At 47.9% G+C, this 18,541-nt stretch overlaps 1 protein-coding gene across 1 annotated transcript in view; it reads left to right on the top strand.

The window, feature by feature from the left end:
* Positions 1-6,316: 6,316 nt before the first annotated feature.
* CAMK4 (calcium/calmodulin dependent protein kinase IV) overlaps positions 6,317-18,541 on the top strand; it is a 129,340-nt gene continuing 117,115 nt past the window's right edge. Inside the window, exons 1-2 of the mRNA XM_006161106.2 lie at positions 6,317-6,581; positions 16,200-16,262. Coding sequence (XP_006161168.1) covers positions 6,528-6,581; positions 16,200-16,262 — 117 coding nt within the window. The 5' untranslated portion in view covers positions 6,317-6,527. The remainder of the gene's footprint in view (positions 6,582-16,199; positions 16,263-18,541) is intronic.

The raw sequence follows: 18,541 nt of genomic DNA, 5'->3' as shown, positions 1-18,541 counted from the left end.
GGGAATGCTCAGGGTCCGTTCTGTCACAGAGCTTGTGCGATTAGGGGAAACCAAATAACGAATCAGTAATTAAATGATAGCATAGGTTTTGTCAATGTTAAGTGACACCTAGAATACTGTGATTCATGGTTGTGTGTGTGTGTGTGTGTGTGTGTGTGTATGTGTGTGGCCAGAAAAGGCCTCTTTGAGTCTCAGTGACCTGAGAGAAGAGGGTCTGGAGGACGAGGATGCAGCAAGGACAAAGGTCTCGAAGCTGGACTAGAACTTGGTCAGGGCAGACCAGAGGATGAGGAAAGGGCCATCCGCCGTGGAGTCTGCATTTCTTCTAAGCACCGTCAGATGCTGAAGAGGCATTTACGTGGGGGGTGACGTGATCTGATTGGTACTTTGAAGACATCATTCCAGCTGCTGTGTGCACAGGGAATGACTGTAAGGGCTAAGGATCAAAGCACAGCCACAGTTAGGCGGTACTACGATCCTGCTGCAGCCTTAATGCTGAAGGAGAGGCAGACCGGAGTGCTGACGTGGAGTGATCGGTGTTACTCTCCTCACTCTCCGGTGAGGAAGTGGAGAGAGAATGCAGAGGCACCGCTGGAGAGGATCTCTGTGAAGGGAGCAGAGAGCTTTCAAAGGAGGACACAGTGAGGGACTGAGCAAGGCCATTGTTTTAAAGATGGGAGGTGTTAAATCAGGGTTACTTCTATGTATTTTTTAAGTGTGTTGATTTCCTCCATGAGTGAAAGAAACAGAAGGGGCAAGGAGAGAGAGAGAATGGAAGAACACCCCTCACAGGGTCTGGATGCCACGATCCACCCTCAGCTTCAGCCAGGCCCTGATGACGGGTGTGTGCATGCCTCACGTACTCAGGGCAATGTCAAGACACAGACCCTGAGCCTTCCCGTGTGGGCCATCCGCGCAGAGCCTCGTGTGTCTCCACTGCATCCCTGATCAGCTCCTCTCATGTGATCGTAGTCCCAGAAAGGGAGACAGAGAGGAAAGAAGCAGGAGAAGGAGGAGCTCGATCGCGAAGGCCTTCCCCATTTACCTGCCGATTTCCTTCTTTCTTCGTCTCTCTGCTAAACCAGACCTGCTTCTACTGAGAGTCTGGCATCAGCCAAATCCTTTGTATAAACTTCGTACAGCTTGTTATCTCTCCCAGGAATATTTTAAGCCTGTTTAATTCACTGTAAAATAAAAGACTGTTCCCTGTGAAAAGAATTTCTGGCATCTGTAAGTAGGGAAGTTTGAATTTAGAATCTAGAAGGCAGGAGCAGAAGTGACCTCCTTCGGCGGCACTGCCTGTTCTGAAGCCACCTGTCTTAGGGAGGTCCTGGGTTCTGAAGTACACATGGTCTCCCCGGCCAGCTTCTCCAGGATGGTCTTGCTGTGGTGGAACTCCATCCCAATCCTTGTCTTCCTCTTCCGTTGAAAAGCTCAGCTTTTCTCTTCAGTCTCCCATGCCTTAGTGTCTGCAGGGAGTAGGAGGTGGCTAGTAGCAGAATAATAAAAAAATCCTTGAGTTTCATAGTTTTTGCAGCTGAGCTTGTTTCTCATCTTGATCAGAACACGGTGGGCTCTGTCCTAGCCAGTGTCAAATTTGATGGGTATCAGTTGCCCGTACAGCGTACATCTCCCTCCTGCCACCCCACCGTGTCCAGAGCTTGTCACCACCCACACCTCTAGACCACCACTTCCTCTGGGGGCTGCCCCTTCCATTCTCTTCTCCACTGAGCTGAAACTCACACTGTACGATCTGAGAGAAGGGCATTTGAGACAAAGGTCTGTCGAGTGCAGAGCAGAAAGACCCAGAAATGGGGCCCCTTGGCCTCTTCCTAGATGACCAGCGAGCTGTGATATAAGAAGATGAAGAATGGGAGGGGCCTGCAGCGCAGGGGACCGGCCGAGGTGGGGTTGGTTTCTTTCAGAAGGTCTTCCCCAGATTATGCGCTTCTCACCTCCGTCATCGCCACCCGCGGCTCAGACGTCCCATCTTAAAGGACTATCAGCTCGCCCTCTCTCTGCCAAAGAACATTTTATACTTCTCTTCACCCTCCGATACTCTCTCCACCCTTCATTCTCCTCCCATGTCCTTGCCTCTCCTTCACTGAGCGTGTATAAACGCTCTACAGGAAACACTCTCTCCTCAACCCACCTACTAATCCTTATGCATCTGGACTCCATTCATCTTTCCCATTTGTGCCACAAATATCTTGAGCACCCACTGTGTACAGATGCTATTCTTTACAAAATAGGAATTCTTTCCTAAGAAGTTTACGTTGGGAGCCAGCACATGGCATAGTGGTTAAGGCACTAGACTCTCACACAACTGGCTGCAGTTCAAGTCCCGGGCCCTGTGGCCTGAAAATCACACCAGGTGCATGTGTGGGCCTGCACAAAATCCCAAGAGGAGAGTAAATGAGAAGAGACTGCAGTGTAGCCACCTCTCCAGGGGGTGATTTCTCACTTTCCCTCTCACTGTCTCTGTCTCTGGTGAGCACACGCACGCTATAGAGGAAAAAAAGCTTATGTTATAGTAGAGGAAGAAAATGAACCAGTAAATAAGACCTCAGACTTTATAACTGCATAACATTTAGAAAGAAACAAGAACAAAGCCAGAGTCACGGAAGAAGAGTGATGAGGGTGCTGTCTGAACGGGATGGTGTGGGAAGGTGTCTGTGACAAAGTCACATGAGACGTAGCTGTGGGGACATGCACGGAGAGTCTCCAGACAGAGAGAGCACATGCAAAGGCTCTCGGCTCTGAGTGGGGCTGGGGACAATGGAGTGACAGTAAGGAACAGTTCCGGAGTTAGGTGACAGAGGTGGGAAGGACCAGAAGGTCATGAAGAGACCGTGTTGACATGAGAAGACCTTGGCATTTTAGTATGAAGGAGATCAGACACACCGGCAAGATTCTGAGAGGAGTGACATGACTTGAAACGATGTCCTGAGTGTTACAGTGGTGACGACGGGAGAATGAAAGAGGGGAGACCTAGCGACAGGCTGCGGCAACCGTGCAGGTGAGAGATGACGGAGGTCTCAGCCGGGAGTGGCGATGACGGAGGTGAGAAGCGCATAAATCCGCCTGGGGAAGAGCCCTCCGTATCTGAAGACGGCCTGACCGGAGTGGCAAGAGGAGCGGAAGAGGAGCGGAAGAGGAGCGTAAGGAATGACCGCGAGCTGCCTGCCTGAGAAACGGAAGGAATGGAGCTGCCTTTGACGAAGATGGGGACGACTGGGGAGAAGAGCCTCTGAATGAAACCAGCCCCACTTTGGCCTGTCCCCTGCGCTGCAGGCCCCTCCCACTTTTTATCTTAGGATTTAGGGTCATAAATTAAAAATGGGGCCAGCCAACGTGGTTGTGCATTTTCTGCTCGCCATGAGAGTTCAGACAGACTTGGAATGTGTGCAGAAGAGTGGAGTTTAGCCCAGTCCCGGCTTTCTCCCACAGATGGAAAGCGAGACACAGGAGCGGAGGTGTGTGCAGAGCAGTGCTTACGCTCGTGGACTATGGAGCCCCAGCTAAGTAAGAACAGTAAAACCAGGAGGCAACAATGGGAAAGCGGGAGGTTTGAAATCCAGATTTTTTTTTTTTTTTTGGAGAGGTTTTTGCTATAGGGCACGTGCACTCACCAGAAAGACAGAGACAGAGAGATAGAAAGTGAGAAATCACCCTCCAGGGGCATGACCATGCTGCAATCCCTTCTCCTCCATTCTCTTCTAGGGATCCTGGGCATGCACACACAGGAACCTGGCATGAGTTTAAGCCTCCAGGTCCGGGACTCAAACCATAGTCGACTACATGGGAGTCCAGCAATGTAGCCATTATGCCAACTGCTGGTCCCGAAATCCAGATTTTTGAGGTGACTGTGGCTCAGGTGTTGGTGACGGCAAGGCCTGAGGTGTGACCATGGAGTGGACTGCAGAGGGAGAGTGCAGGAAGGCAGAGGAGGGCTTAAGGAAGTGATGAGCAGCAGCAGCAGTGCTGGGAGGAAGGATGCTGAATGCATCGCCCACATGAACACTGAAGCCAGTGAGAATGGGATGGGCCAGGCAGTGGCACAGCAGGGAAACACCGCAAGGCTACCCACATGGGAAAGTTCCCAGTTTGTGTCCAGGGACCTCCCTGAGGACGCCAGGATTGCATGTGCTTGTGATCCAGCTCTGGTGAGGCTGCAGGTGGAGGGCAACTTTAAAAGCTTATTGTAGAGGGACCAGTAGTTGGTGTAATGGCTATGTCATTAGACTTCCATGTAGTCGACTGCAGTTCGAGTCCCGGACCCGGTGGCTTAAACTCACATCAGGCGTGTGTGTGTGTGTGTGCCCAAGATCCCAAGAGGAGAATGGAGAAGGGATTGCTGTGTGGCCATCCCCCCCTGGGGGCGGTGATTTCTCGCTTTCTGTCTCTCTGTCTCTCTTTGTCTTTCTGGCGAGCACACGCACCCTATAGCAAACACCTCTCCAAAAAAAAAAGGTTATTGTAAGCTCTCTCTCTCTCCCAGTAAAAAAAATAATAAACTTTAAAAAAGGAAAACAGGGAAGTGATGATCGAGAGAGAGAAACAAAAGGATTTCAAAAAGTTGGCAAAAATGGAATTAAAGTACACGTTTATTTTGATGCCCAAACACCTGAGGTCTGTTCATACTTTTTTTCCTAATACACATTTTCCACTAACATTCTGAAGATCCCTTAAATTGCTGAACTCTTCGGTCTGTGAGTGAGTGGCACGGAGAGGCTGCAGGTGGCTTGGCAGATGGCAGGCAGGTCACAGAAGCTGCGATTTCACAGGGCGGGGGTGGAGAAATGGCTTGGCTGCCACAGTGAGGGGCAGGAGGGACATCTGTCCTACTTCTCAGCACTGGTATGTTTCCTACTGGGATGGAAACGAGTCGCCTTTAAGAAAGACTGTAAAAAAAAGTGTGACCGTCATGAGACGCTTGGGGTTTCCGTCAGAGCAGGAAGGTAAAGGGAATTGTTAGCCGCGGTTGAAATTCTGGAGCTACTGGAAGTCCCACCTCCTGTAGGGAAGCCTGGGTGGTTGTGTATGTCCCACTTTTTATTTTTGCATGTTCAAACAGTAGCTCTTGGTTTTCAAGTCCTTGTAGACTAAAAGTGTCATTCTTGAATTGAACAAAACTCCAGTTGTCAAGTCTCGTCACCAAGCACGTTAGCGCCAACATGGACTTGTTGAATGTCAGAAAACAGGATGCTAAATTAAGCAGAAGCTGTGCAGAAGGGAACCGTGCTATAAGCCAGAAGACATTCGGTTGTTTATTTGTCTGTTAGTATCTATATTCTGCCTGTTTCCGTAACAATCCTGTACATTGCATCATGTTCTCTGGACATTGTTCAAATACAGGGTGAGCCAGAGAAGCCAGAGAAAGAATTGAGAGACAAAAACAGGATACATGGTCTCCGTCCCTGGGAGGGAACGGGATGAGGCTGAGTGTCGGGTGCCGAGACGCTGCCGCCCTTCACTGCCCGTGAGGACTGGCAGAGCCATAGCTGGGTTGCACAGGCCGCCGCAGCCTGCCCGGAGTGCTCGAGGTCCCGCCACTGGGAGGGGAGGCAGTCGAGTGCCCAGAATCTGGTCCTCAGTCACTCCCCTGGTCCTCATCCATCACTCCCACAATGCGGGAAGTAGCTTCCCTCTTAATTACTCCTCCTCGCTTTCTTCCCCACTGCTCTCGGTCCTCCGGCCTCTGCCCCTCACCGAGCACCCGAGTCGCTGCCCGGGAGTGTGTTTTCTGCATAGCTTAGTGACGGGTCCAAATCTGATGGAACCCATTGTAATGGTCGGGCGTTTTTCTCTGAGGTCTCTGTAGAATGACACTTTGTACCCACTTCTTTCCCCCGTCATGGGGAAGAGCAAAATTGGGATTTTTTTCAATATTAAGGAATCCTGAGTACTGTGGATTTTTGAAACTATACAAACCTTTACCATTGCTTGTATTAAAATTGTCGAAGTTTTTTTCCTGAGTATGATCTTCAAACGATATGTTTTATATTGAAAATGTATCAAAAGCCATTAACGCCGCCTGTTTCAACAGTGCCTTTGTGAGAATGAACAGAAGTATTTCTCCGGATGCTGAGGGTAGTTGAAGTAGATGAGTTAGGGGCGTTACAGAACAACCCCGGGCCCCAGGTCACTTGCTTATCCACTTCGCCTTGGTGACTAGCACAGTGACACAGAGGCTGCCAGTGGGAGACAAAGCCCTTTGTGATGAGAGTGAACCGCAGACCCTGCAGGGGCAGTGCGGTGGTCCCCTCCCGCCCGGCTCCTTTACCTAGTCACTGACGTGCAGAGTGCACCCTGGCTGGACAGAACCGGATTCCTTCTGCCCGCCCGCTTCCCAGGCGCGATGCTGCCAGGCTGCCCTTTGACCATTTCATGCGGCTAGGCCAGCCAGCCCCACTCCTCAGATTTCTGGACTCCCAGCCACTTTGGAATTTGAATGAGATTTGACAGCTGCCAAGGAGGGATATGACGTCACGAGTGGCTGCCAAAGAGAGCAGGGAAAATTAGCCATGGGGTCGGTTTCGCCAGTGGGGCGGGTGCAGGAGAAGGGGGCTTCTGGACAGGTAAATTCCCCTCCTTCCTTCTTCCTAGGGGCTTCAAGGCTGGTGGCCTGGCTCCGGAGCCCGGATGTCTTCTACCTGTGACTCACGGCAGGTGGCAGCCAGCGCACTGCTGCACTGCAGCCCTTCTGTCTGCAGTTCCCCTTTGCCTCGCTCTTGCTGTTGAGGCAATACCGTCCTTCCTAAACGGCAGATTTGTTTTTTAAGTTTTTGCCTTATGGCATATGTGCTCTCAGGAGAGAGAGAGCAAGAGGAAAAGTGAGAAATCACCCCCCCCCGGGGGGGCTGGCTATGCTGCAGTTCCTTCTCCTCCACTCTTCTGGATTTTGGGCGCACTTGCACATGTGCCCGGCATAACTTCCAAGCCGCCAGGTCCAGCGCTTGGACTGCAGTTGGCCATGGGGGAGTCCAGCCCATAGCCAGTGTGCCATCTGCTGGCCCGGTACAGAACTGATATCTTTATCTCACACCTGTTTTCTGGAGAAGCTGGGCTAAAACACATCCGTGAGTTCATAACTGGAAGTCATCCGTGATGGAAACCCGTCATTCTCCAAGGTATTTAGTTGACGCCGAGCGACGGCTCCTGGGCTCCGATGTCATGGTGGTGCTGGCTTGTTAGGGCCAGCTGCTGACACCTCAGGACGCCAGTTATGGCAGCACTTGGAGACGGGCTTCGAGCGGCAGTGAGGAGTGTCCGGGGAGCTGCCCACTGGCTTCCGTGGCTTGCCTGCCTCTTACTCTCTAGGAAACGGTACTCTCTCCCCATGGCAGTGCCAGAGGGCAGGCTCTCGTGGGTTCCCAGAGTCTGGAAGGGGAGCTCAGAAGCGGGAGGAGAGCACTGATTGGTGGAACAAGAGAGATAAGGGGAACATTGAAATGAGCCAGCTGTCAAGACCCACACCTGTGGGACCTCCAAGACAGGGCCTGGTGCAGAGAAGCCCCGCCCCCTGCGGCTCAGCCTAGCCCTCTGGGGAGGGTTTCCTGGGCTCACTCTGGCTGTCTGGGGCCTCTCAGCCACTTACCTGTCCATTCCTCTTCTGCCGTCTTGGCTCCTTCAACTCTACCGTCTGCTGGTTTTCGTGGTTGTCACGGCTTTACTCTTAGCCTAGCTGTTATGGCTCCGTTTCCCTTTTTTGGATCAGGGTGCATTAGCCCCACTTCTCCTTAAGTTTCTTAAGATATTTTTATTGCTTCACCTGTCTCCACCTCCACTGAACTCTTAGCTGCATATTCCTCAACCTGGGCTCCAGCTTTCAGGAGAGTAGAAATGAGAGTTCACGTGTTCTTCTCATTGATGTGTTCTACAAGCATTTTTTAAAGTTTTCTTTCCTTCTTTCAATCTATTTTCAAATGTATAATGTTACATTTTCTGGAGTAGTGCTTCTCAAATTTGGGGGCGTCAAAGCCCTGTGTGCTCACAGAATTATCAAAAATCTCATACATACATATACATGTGTGTGTGTATATACATATATACATAGTAAGTGTATTAAAGACTAAAATTGAGACATTAAAATACATTTATTAATCTGACATGCACTTGCCAGAGAGAAAGGCAAAAAGTGAGAAATCACGCCTCTGGGGGGATGGCCATGCTGCCTTCCCTTCCTCTCCATTCTCCTCTTGGATTTTGGGCATGCACGCACATGTGGCCTGGCATGAATTTCAAGCTGCCAGGTCTAGCTGACTTGAACCGCAGTCAGCCACTTGAGAATCTAGCACTTAACCACTATACCACCTGCTGGCCCCTATACTTATTAATTTTTAAAATAACAGTATGTTTTAACACATGTAATTAGTTTTTGTTTCTGTTTTGCTAGAGGGTATGTGTGCTCACCAGAGAGAAACAGAGGGAGAAAGTGAATAATCACTGCCCAGAGAGAATGGCCATGGCACAGTCCCTTCTCTTCCACTTTCCTTTGGGATTTTGTGCGTGCAAGCACATGTACCCACGTGATTTCCAAGTTATCTAGTCTGGGACTTGAACCATGGTCAGCCATGTGGGAGTCCAGCACCTTAACCACCATACCACCTGCTGGCTCTGAAAGTAATATTTTTAACAAGCTAACTATACTTTGAAAAATAAAAACCTATCAAGAAAAGTGACATCGTTTTGCAGATCTTCTTACTACCTGGCTTAATGGATTATACCTTGATCTCATCTGATTCTTTCATCGGTTTGTTGTTTGAAGTATATGAAAAAGTCTGGCCTCGATCAGATAGGGAATGAAAAGGGAGCATCTCGTATACCCTGGAAGAGTCTCAAGGGCCTGGATGGGACTCAGGACACATTTGGAATTAAAAAACAAACAAACAAACAAAAAAACAGTGATATAAATGATACTGAGAAATACCCTTTGAAAATTGTTTTCAAAGAAAAGTTAATTCTGAATTCAGAACAAATGGTTATATTAGAAGGTTATGTGCCCAAACCTTTTGCAGTCTGGCCTGTTCTGGGTAGACCTAGAGTATAGATCATTTAACTCTCAAAGAATAAAAAGAAAAAAAATCCCAATGTATAATATGTGGCAAAAAGTACAGTATTGGTTCAAAATGCATATTTACATTAGAAATATTTGGGGGCCAGCTGGGTGTGTGGTAGCATCCAGATCTCACGTGACTGACTGCGTGGTTTTACTCCTAGACCCCACAGCATGAGAAACACGCTAGGTGCGTGTGCATGCACTCGGAACCCTAAGAGAATGGAGAGGATTGCAGCGTGGCCATCCCCCTGAGGGGTGCTTTCTCACTCTCTCTTTCTGTCTCTGTCTTGTAAACACATGTGGCCCTAGAAAATATACATATTTGGGACCAGCAGTTAGTGTAATGGCTATGTCGCTGGACTCTCATGTAGTCAACCGCGGTTTGAGTCCCAGACCTGGTGGCTTAAACTCATGCCGGGCGCATGTGTGTGTGTGCCCAAGATCCTGAGAGGAGAATGTAGGAGAAGGGATTGTGGCATGGCCATCTCCACTGGGGGGTGATTTCTTGCTTTCTGTCTCTCTGTCTCTCTCTCTCTTTCTGGCGAGTGCATGCGCCCTGTAGCAGAAACCTCTCCAAAAAAAAAAAGAAACTATACATATTTATATCCACATAAATACACACACACACACACACACACACACACACACACATACACACACACACACAGTATATGTATGTATTTTGTTTGACATAAATATATTGTAAAAAAAATTAAAGGATCCCCATGCCTGTTCACATTTTATATTGATCGGAAATATATGACAATTATGTGTGAAGGCATCCTATATTATATAAACCCTAAATGTGTAGTGAAAAAAACATTTAAATGCTAGCCATCTTAATTTAGAGATATCTATTTCCATAAAATTTTTTAAAGTTTATTCATTTATTTCTTGGGTGAGAGACAGAGACAGAGACACATATGCCGAGGCAGGTATTCCCAGCAGAATCCCCATGTTGTGACCCCCCCTCCTTTCGGCCAGCCCCGTCCTGGACATGCGCACACCCAGCACACTCAGGGAGGCCCTGGGGTGCACACCAAGGACCCTGCTCGTGTGGGCCCAGCTGTGTCAGCACTGTCCCACTGCTTAACCTCCCACTTGTTTATAGCATCATGGAATAGTGACAAGTATACTCATTTCATGTCGGTGAGGAACCCGAGTTTACCTGATGAGAAGATGGTGAGAAAAATCAGCTGCCTCACAAAGCAGCAGCTGTCTAGGGTGCGGTGCACCTAGGTGCCACGAGGGCCATCGGTAGTGACGTGGGCAGTGTGTGGGATTCATGCTCAACGAGGAGGCTTTCGCTCTTCTCGCTCTACAGACGGAAATGGATGGCCGTGTGAGGTAGCCAGTATGTTCCCTTGCTACGTGATCGTAACCTCTGCACTCTCTGTATGTACCTATCATACTACGGTATACACCTTAAATGTGTGCAAGAAAGTATATTAAAAACGCGAATGGTATCAGAAACACCTTCAACAACATCTGTGGGAGTTGAAAAGGAGGTGAGGCAGGAGCGCTTTCAGGGAATCTGGCATCATCTGAGTGTTCCAGCGCTGTGTCTCTCTTCTGGGGCTCTCCCACGTGGTGCACGCCTCCTGCTCAATAGCTAGTTTCCGTGAAACCGATACTTCTCGCATGGAAGTCAAGAGCTTTCAGGGGCTTGTTCTATTACCTCCCTACCTCCTGGACCTCACTGTCTGGCCCGTGGCGTGGGCTGCCTGACACCCTCAGCAGTCCACGCATCACGCCAGCCCCCTGTGCACTGTGCACCCTCTAGCACGTCATTCTTCCTTTTGTATTAACAGGAGCGTAGGGGACCAGCAGTTAGCGTAATGGCTGTGTCGCTGGACTCCCACGTAGTTGACCGCGGTTCGCGTCCCGGACCTGGTGGCTTAAAACTCACCCCGGGCGCGTGTGCGTGTGTGCCCAAGATCCCGAGAGGAGAATGAAGGAGAAGGGATTGCAGTGTGGCCATTCCTTCTGGGGGGGTGATTTCTCGCTTTCTGTCTCTCTGTCTCTCTCAGTCTGTCTGGCGGGCACATGCGCCCTATAGCAAAAACAAAACAAAACAAAACAAAAACCCAGTAGCGCAATTTTCTCTTATTAGCCGAATTTTGACTGAAAAATGATCTTCTTCTACTGAACCATGGGACTTTGAAAACAAAACTTATATTCTTCCTTTACTGTCTTTCACTGACTTCTGATGGACAAGCTGAGTCTTGTCCTCCAAGTCAGGTTGTCATTGTCCTCTGGGAAAGACCGTATTCTGTTTTTTCAGATGTTCCACGTTGCTTAGTTGGGGCTAAGCACAGTGTGTCTGTGAGACCCTTGCAGGACAATATACGTCTATTCCATATACAATAGCAGATGCATTTGTAGGAGTGTTTTTGCCAGAGACTGTGTGTGCTCACCAGAGAGAGACAGAGAGCGAGGGGATAGGAGAGGGAGAAAGCACCCCCGAGGGGCGTGGCCACGCTACAATCTCTCCTCCATTTCCCCATCTTGCTGAGATTTGGGGTGCACACACGCACGCCCGACACGTTGCCAGGTACGAGAGGCAAGCTATGTGGTCAGCATGTGGGATCTGACTCCCTTAACCACCGGACCATCAATCTGGCCCTCAGAGATCTTTGACTCTCCTGTTCCATGGAACACATTTTCTTATTTTTAAATAGATCATAGTTTTATATTTGCTTTGCCTCAGAAGTTTTGAGAATACAATGAAAGGTATGGATTCTCTTCTGCCTCACAAAGCACGTGAATTTCAGAAATGGCTTTATCTAAATTTCTGCCCCAACATTTCATACTGACTGGAGTTGTCATTGTCTTAGACTACTTTACTTTTCTTCAACTTCAGTGACTAGCCAACAGCTGACAAGATTACTGTCCAGAGGGAGAAAATGACAAGGGAGGTGCAATGCTGGGTGGTCTGCTAGGCTCATCCACCACCCAAACAATTACACTACTTCAGTTTTTCAGTATGAAGACGGTTTCTGGGCAAATTTCTAAATTATTCTTTTAAGGGTCCACTTGAGTTACTGGTAAATAGTCAAAATTTCGAATTTTAAACTTACTGATGGCAAGAGTCATTATAAGATAATAGTGATTAATGAATTATTTATTAATTAGTCTGGGAAATGGAAGAAGCAGAGAGAGTAATACTTCAGGGTCTCAGACAAATGTACGAGGGAGGGAATACATACTCAAAATACCCAGCCTCAGCGTCTTCAGTGTCTGCCAACATCTGTTCTTCAGGAGAAGCAGCCTCCCTGTCTCCCTCAATCCTGGTGTAAGCAGGAGAGGACCCACGACCCACAGTTGGCCTTGTCATCGTTACATGTCCCCAGCATTCAGCAATAGGCATAGAAAACAAGCAAAGCCGATGAGAACACCACTGGAGATGAGATCTGTTGATGAAGAGAAAGAGGCTCGCTCTTCCTTTTCAAACGTGAAACTGAAAAACAGCTCTTGGAGCTTCTGCGGCCGTACTCCTGCCATCTGGAAAGGAGGAGGGTATAGGGAGAGAGAGAGAGACATCATTTCAGTTTGACCTCTGGATTTGGCTGTGTGTGTAGACAGATCCTCTCTGACTTGTTTACATGTACCAATAAATTGCCATTCTGTCTAAGTGGGTTCGAGCTCGGTGTTTGTTTCTTGCAACTGAAAAGTTGAGATCTGTATGTCTTTCTTTTTTTTTTATGTCATCGAATTATGCCAAGGACTGTGACTTGGTGTCTGGGCAGGGTGGTGCAACAGCCTCCAGAGATCTCTAGTCATGGAGCACTGGCTGTCGGGATGCATGGCTCCCTTTACTCCTTCCCTGTGAGAGCCCAGAGCCTACCAGTTTGATGTACAGTCACTGGCGTGAGGTGACTTCTCACCAACTTGTTTTCCTCTGCTCACACTGAACCTTCCCTCTTAGGTAACCGCCTCGTAGTAACTGTCAGGTGTTGAAATACACGGCTCACATCTCCTTCTTCTCTTAGTCAGAATTCATCGTTGATGCTGCATTTCCACGGAGGATGTTTATGAATATCTCAAGAAGCACACTGGGTTGCAAAGACGTGCATTCATTCAACATTAGTAGAATATACTTTTGTTTTGAAGTATTACGAACTGATTTATAAAAACATTTTTAGAAGTTTAATTCTTTCATGAGAGACAGAGATAGAAGGAGACAAGCACCCCCAGCAAGGTCGTTATGCCACAGTTTGCTCCATACTTCAGCCAGCCCCAGCCCTGGGCACCGCGCACCTGGCCCCCACAGGGCAGCCCTAGTGCATCAGCGGGACCTTCCTTTGTGTGTCCAGCATTGCGAAGCCTGTGCTACTCCCGTGCTACTGTCTGCTCACGTGGATTGATTTGAACAGTTTCATTTCCTTTGGCAAAACTGCGTTAATACAGAGAACACATGGCACAGTGGTTAGGGTGCTGGATCCCACCTGGTTTGAGTCCCGGACCCAGCAGCTTGAAAAACACATGGAGCATGTGTGCATGCATGCCCCAAATCCCAAGAGGAGTCTTAAGGAGAAGATTGTGGCATGGCCATCTTCCCTAGGGGGTGATTTCTCTCTTTCTCTCTGTCTTTTCTACAAGTACATGCTCCTTATAGCAAAAACTAAAAGAGGGGGCCGGCAGGTGGCATGATGGTTAAAGGCGCTGGACTCCCACATGGCTGACCATGGTTCAAGTTCTGGATCTAGTAGCTTGCTTTCTCATTTTCCTTCTCTCTCTGATCAAACTGGAAAATAATAATAAATAAAGTTAAATAAAAATAATTCTTAAAAAAACTAAAAGTAAAAAAAAAAAAAAAAGAAAGAAAGGGGAAAAAGCTGCGTAGAGACTACGAACTGATTTATAAAAACATTTTTAGAAGTTTAATTCTTTCATGAGAGACAGAGATAGAAGGAGACAAGCACCCCCAGCAAGGTCGTTATGCCACAGTTTGCTCCATACTTCAGCCAGCCCCAGCCCTGGGCACCGCGCACCTGGCCCCCACAGGGCAGCCCTAGTGCATCAGCGGGACCTTCCTTTGTGTGTCCAGCATTGCGAAGCCTGTGCTACTCCCGTGCTACTGTCTGCTCACGTGGATTGATTTGAACAGTTTCATTTCCTTTGGCAAAACTGCGTTAATACAGAGAACACATGGCACAGTGGTTAGGGTGCTGGATCCCACCTGGTTTGAGTCCCGGACCCAGCAGCTTGAAAAACACATGGAGCATGTGTGCATGCATGCCCCAAATCCCAAGAGGAGTCTTAAGGAGAAGATTGTGGCATGGCCATCTTCCCTAGGGGGTGATTTCTCTCTTTCTCTCTGTCTTTTCTACAAGTACATGCTCCTTATAGCAAAAACTAAAAGAGGGGGCCGGCAGGTGGCATGATGGTTAAAGGCGCTGGACTCCCACATGGCTGACCATGGTTCAAGTTCTGGATCTAGTAGCTTGCTTTCTCATTTTCCTTCTCTCTCTGATCAAACTGGAAAATAATAATAAATAAAGTTAAATAAAAATAATTCTTAAAAAAACTAAAAGTAAAAAAAAAAAAAAAAGAAAGAAAGGGGAAAAAGCTGCGTAGAGACACCCTGAGCCTCCCAATTACTTTCATGGATGGCTAAAACTGTTGTTATAGTTTAAGAGGCCTCACTATGACAATCCTACTATTTAATGCTTTATTATGTATGGTGGTGAACCAGACTCCTGAGACATTTTTTTATAGGCGTGAGAACACTGTAACATTTCCTTGTAAACATTCTGCCTCCCAGTAAAATCTAAAGACATTTATCAATGATTGCTATCTTTAAGTAAGGTATTGTAGGATTTGACGAAATTACATTTGCCAGAGAGAATATATTATAAGGTATTTTTAGATGTGATAACCAAGGAAAGGACTGTATCAGGTTCATAAAATTCCTTTGAGTATTTCTTGTTTTCAAAGAATGTGTCCGTGTTGGTTAATGGTTTCATTAGAGACTAAAAATACAATGAATGGTTCTTGTTCTTCATCCTCCTGGAGGCTGTGGTTCGCTGTCCCCATTGGAATGGATTGGTTCTCCTCAGGCCCACCCTTTCTTCCTCAGGAGAGTAGCTTGGAGGGCCCAGCTGGCTCTCCATGTAGCTCGCTCTCTTGGGTGTGCCCGCAGAGTAAGCCGTGAGCTGCACCTAAGCCTCCCCGTGTGGATTTCACACCCCGTGTGCTCTGCTTGTCCGAGGGCCTGGGCAGCTCAGGTGGCAGAAGCTGCAGTGGGAGTTCAGGGATTATCTTACTATTTTTTAAAAATTTTCTAGGGGGTGCGTATTCTCACTAGAGAGAGATGGAGGGAGAGAGGGAAAGTGAGAAAGCATCCCCACGGGGAATGATCACATGGTCATTCATTTTCCTTCTCTCCCTCCTTTTCGGGATTTTGGGCATGCCGGCGCATGCGCCTGGTGTGTTCATTGAGTCGCTGGGACCAGGACTGGAACCGCACAGGTGGTTATGTGGGACCCAGCTGCCTTAACCACCATGCCACCAGCTGGCTCAACAATATTGTTTTGATGGACTATTCCACAAGCCTCGCCGCCTGGGATATATTAGAGCTCTGGAACTCCAGCTGCTCGGGGTTAGGCTCATTCACTGGCCTGGGGAGGGAGGACCCCGAACTTTGGAACAGCCTGATCCAGTGACAGCAAGGTGGGGGGAGTGCAGATCTCTAGATGGCCCTGCCATCGGTCAGCTCCCCGGGGTGGAGGTCATGGTCACAGGACGCTCAGGAGGCCCGGCCGGACCGGCACTGGGTCTCGGGAGAGGGCGACGAGGGAGAGGGGGGAGCTCGGTGTATAGCCCCTGCCCTCCGCCGTCTGAGTAACAGCTCCATGGGGCTGGGACAAGCCCACAGTAAAGGAAGGGGAGGAGGGATGGTGGCAGTGAACTAGTACCCTAGTGTGACAGTAACGAGGGTGACTCTGCCTAGGAGAGGGGGACCACGTTAGTCACTGCTCTGCTTTATGTGAGAAGAAAGGGAGAGAGGGGACACAGGGAAAGTGCAGGCGTTAGCCACCTCCAGTGGCCACAGTCACCCAGGCAGCTGTTGCCAATTCTGGTATTTCTAAGCTGGGAGTGTCCTTCAGTTTCTCTCTTTTATTTTGCTTTTTAGGTCGACAAAAAAATCGTAAGAACTGAGATAGGAGTTCTTCTTCGCCTCTCACATCCAAACATTGTAAGTGTTTTGATTTTGTTTTTTTTTGTTTTTTTTTTACTTATTATTATTATTATTATTTTAATTTGCTGTAGGGCCTGTGCACTCACCAGAGAGACAGACAGAGAAAGTGAATAAGCAAGCTGCCAGATCTGGGACTTGAACCACAGTTGGCCACGTGGGAGTCTAGTGCCTTAACCACAGCTCCACCTGCTAGCCCCCCAAATGGTTTTTAACCTACTATTTGAAATAATTTCAAAATCACAGAATGAGATGTCTGTGCTTCACCGTCCATGCTGGTCAGTAGAGGACTCTTCCTCCCGTACGCCTCCCCATGGCTAGTTCTTACCCCATCTCACCAGTTTAAAGTCTTTAGCTGAATAAATCCTACAAAAAGTACCCCTGAAAAGGTTCCAAACAAACAAACCAACAGTATATACCATCTTTATTTTTAATCACAAAAGGATAAAAATTGGAGAGCTTTGTTTTGCTCTAATGAAACACTGGCTTTTTCCTTCTTTCGTGTGCCTAGCTTATTAATACGCCATTGCCGGAAAAGCCTGGGAAGAAAATGCATTGCTTTCCAAAGCCATTTTAGTCTCCTTTGAGAAAAGATCTGCTTCAGAAACAATGTGAAGATGCAAATAACCATGGACTTGAATGGGGAAAATGGAACATTCTTAGAAGCTTGCTTTAGGCTGTGTCCAGACAAAGCCTCTGAGGGGAGGGTCTAGAGAAAAGCTTTCTTGGGCCAATGAAGTGAAAGAGAACAAAATTATTTTCTAGGTCACAGCTTGTTTTTATGAATTAATCCGTCTGCTTAAAGAAAATAGTTTACTCATTTCTCTGAGAAGGTTGTGATGACCAGGGAGATGATTTATAATGCTTAAGCTCAAGGCACAGTACTTAGGGATGCAAGCAGCTATAAATAACAGAAAACTGGAATATGGAGGGCGAAGCACATCCGTTTCTTTTATTGTAAGAAAGAGAAGACAGGCAGTTTTCTAGCATTAGTTTAGCAACTCAGGGATGCCAGCTGGGACCCAAACGCCTTCCGTCCTCGGACCTGCCGTCCCCAGTGTGTTGGCTTTCCCGCTCATGGCCCTAAAACAGCTGCCCCACGGTTCTGACGAGTCACCAGGTCTGTATTTGAGACAGAGGAGAGAACGAAGAAGGGCCTCAGCATTAGAGTCTGCTGCCAAGAATAATAACAGTTTTCTCAAAAACTGGTACAGCACGATCCTCTTCAAACTTTATCAGCCAGGGCTGGTTCTAAGTTGGCCCTTAACTGCATGGAGGCTGAATAAGGAGACAGGGCTGTCATAACTGGCTTAGCTTATTCTTGATCCATAATTTGGAACCAAAGCAAGATTGTTTGGAAAAAAGTCGGAGGCAGGTGCTTTGGTAACAAAAGTTGCCGTATTCACTACTTTCATGCTATCCGCCTCTTTTCTTTACAAAGAGAAGCCGGTGTGGATTATTTCTCAATCGGTCCGAGACACAAGATTCTCAGATGTGTGGAGAAAAATATCAGAAACTGGTGGATTTGAATGTGATGAGAATTCTGTTAGTGATTCTAGGCAATCAGATCGCTGCCACCACTGATTTTTCTGAGAATCCCTTTACCTACCAACAACTTTTTTTCTTTAGATTTTTGCCCTAGGACAGGAGTGCTTGACAGAGACAGAGAGGAAAGTGAGAAATCGCGCTCCTCCGCCCCGGCCCGGGGGGCATGGTCACACTGCAATCCCTTTTCCTCCATTCTCCTCTCAGGATCTTGGACACACACACATGCACACACACACACACACACACACACACAGAGTGTGATTTTCAGGCCACTAGTTCCGGAACTTGAACTGTGGTTGACCATGTGGGAGTCCAGCACTTTAACCACCACGTCACCTGCTGGCCCCCTACTAGCAGTGTTTTAGCCACTAAGACATGGTCTTTATATACAGACAGACTTTAATATAATCCTCCCTGCTTCAGACCCCTAATTCCAAGTCCCTAGTTCCCAGGAGAAAAAAAAAAAAAAAAAAACTTTTCTATTGATGGCTTTCAAATCGTTCAGGGTGTTTTGTTCATTTTGTTTTTGATTCTGGAGCAGATCAGAAGTTGGGATATGTTGACCAAATTTAGGAAGTGTTTCTAAAGCACTTATTTTTCAACTGTGAAAAAGACATAGGGGGACCAGCAGTTAACGTAATGGCTATGTCACTGGACTCCCATGTAGTCGACCACGGTTCAAGTCCCAGACCCAGTGGCTTAAACTCACGCCGGGCGCGTGTGCGTGCGTG

This window comes from Tupaia chinensis, unplaced genomic scaffold (assembly GCF_000334495.1).
Source record: "Tupaia chinensis unplaced genomic scaffold, TupChi_1.0 Scaffold138235_1, whole genome shotgun sequence".
Classification (NCBI taxonomy): Eukaryota; Metazoa; Chordata; class Mammalia; order Scandentia; family Tupaiidae; genus Tupaia; species Tupaia belangeri.
The sequence above is the reverse complement of the archived record's forward strand: the minus strand, read 5'-3'. Positions and strand labels throughout refer to the sequence as shown.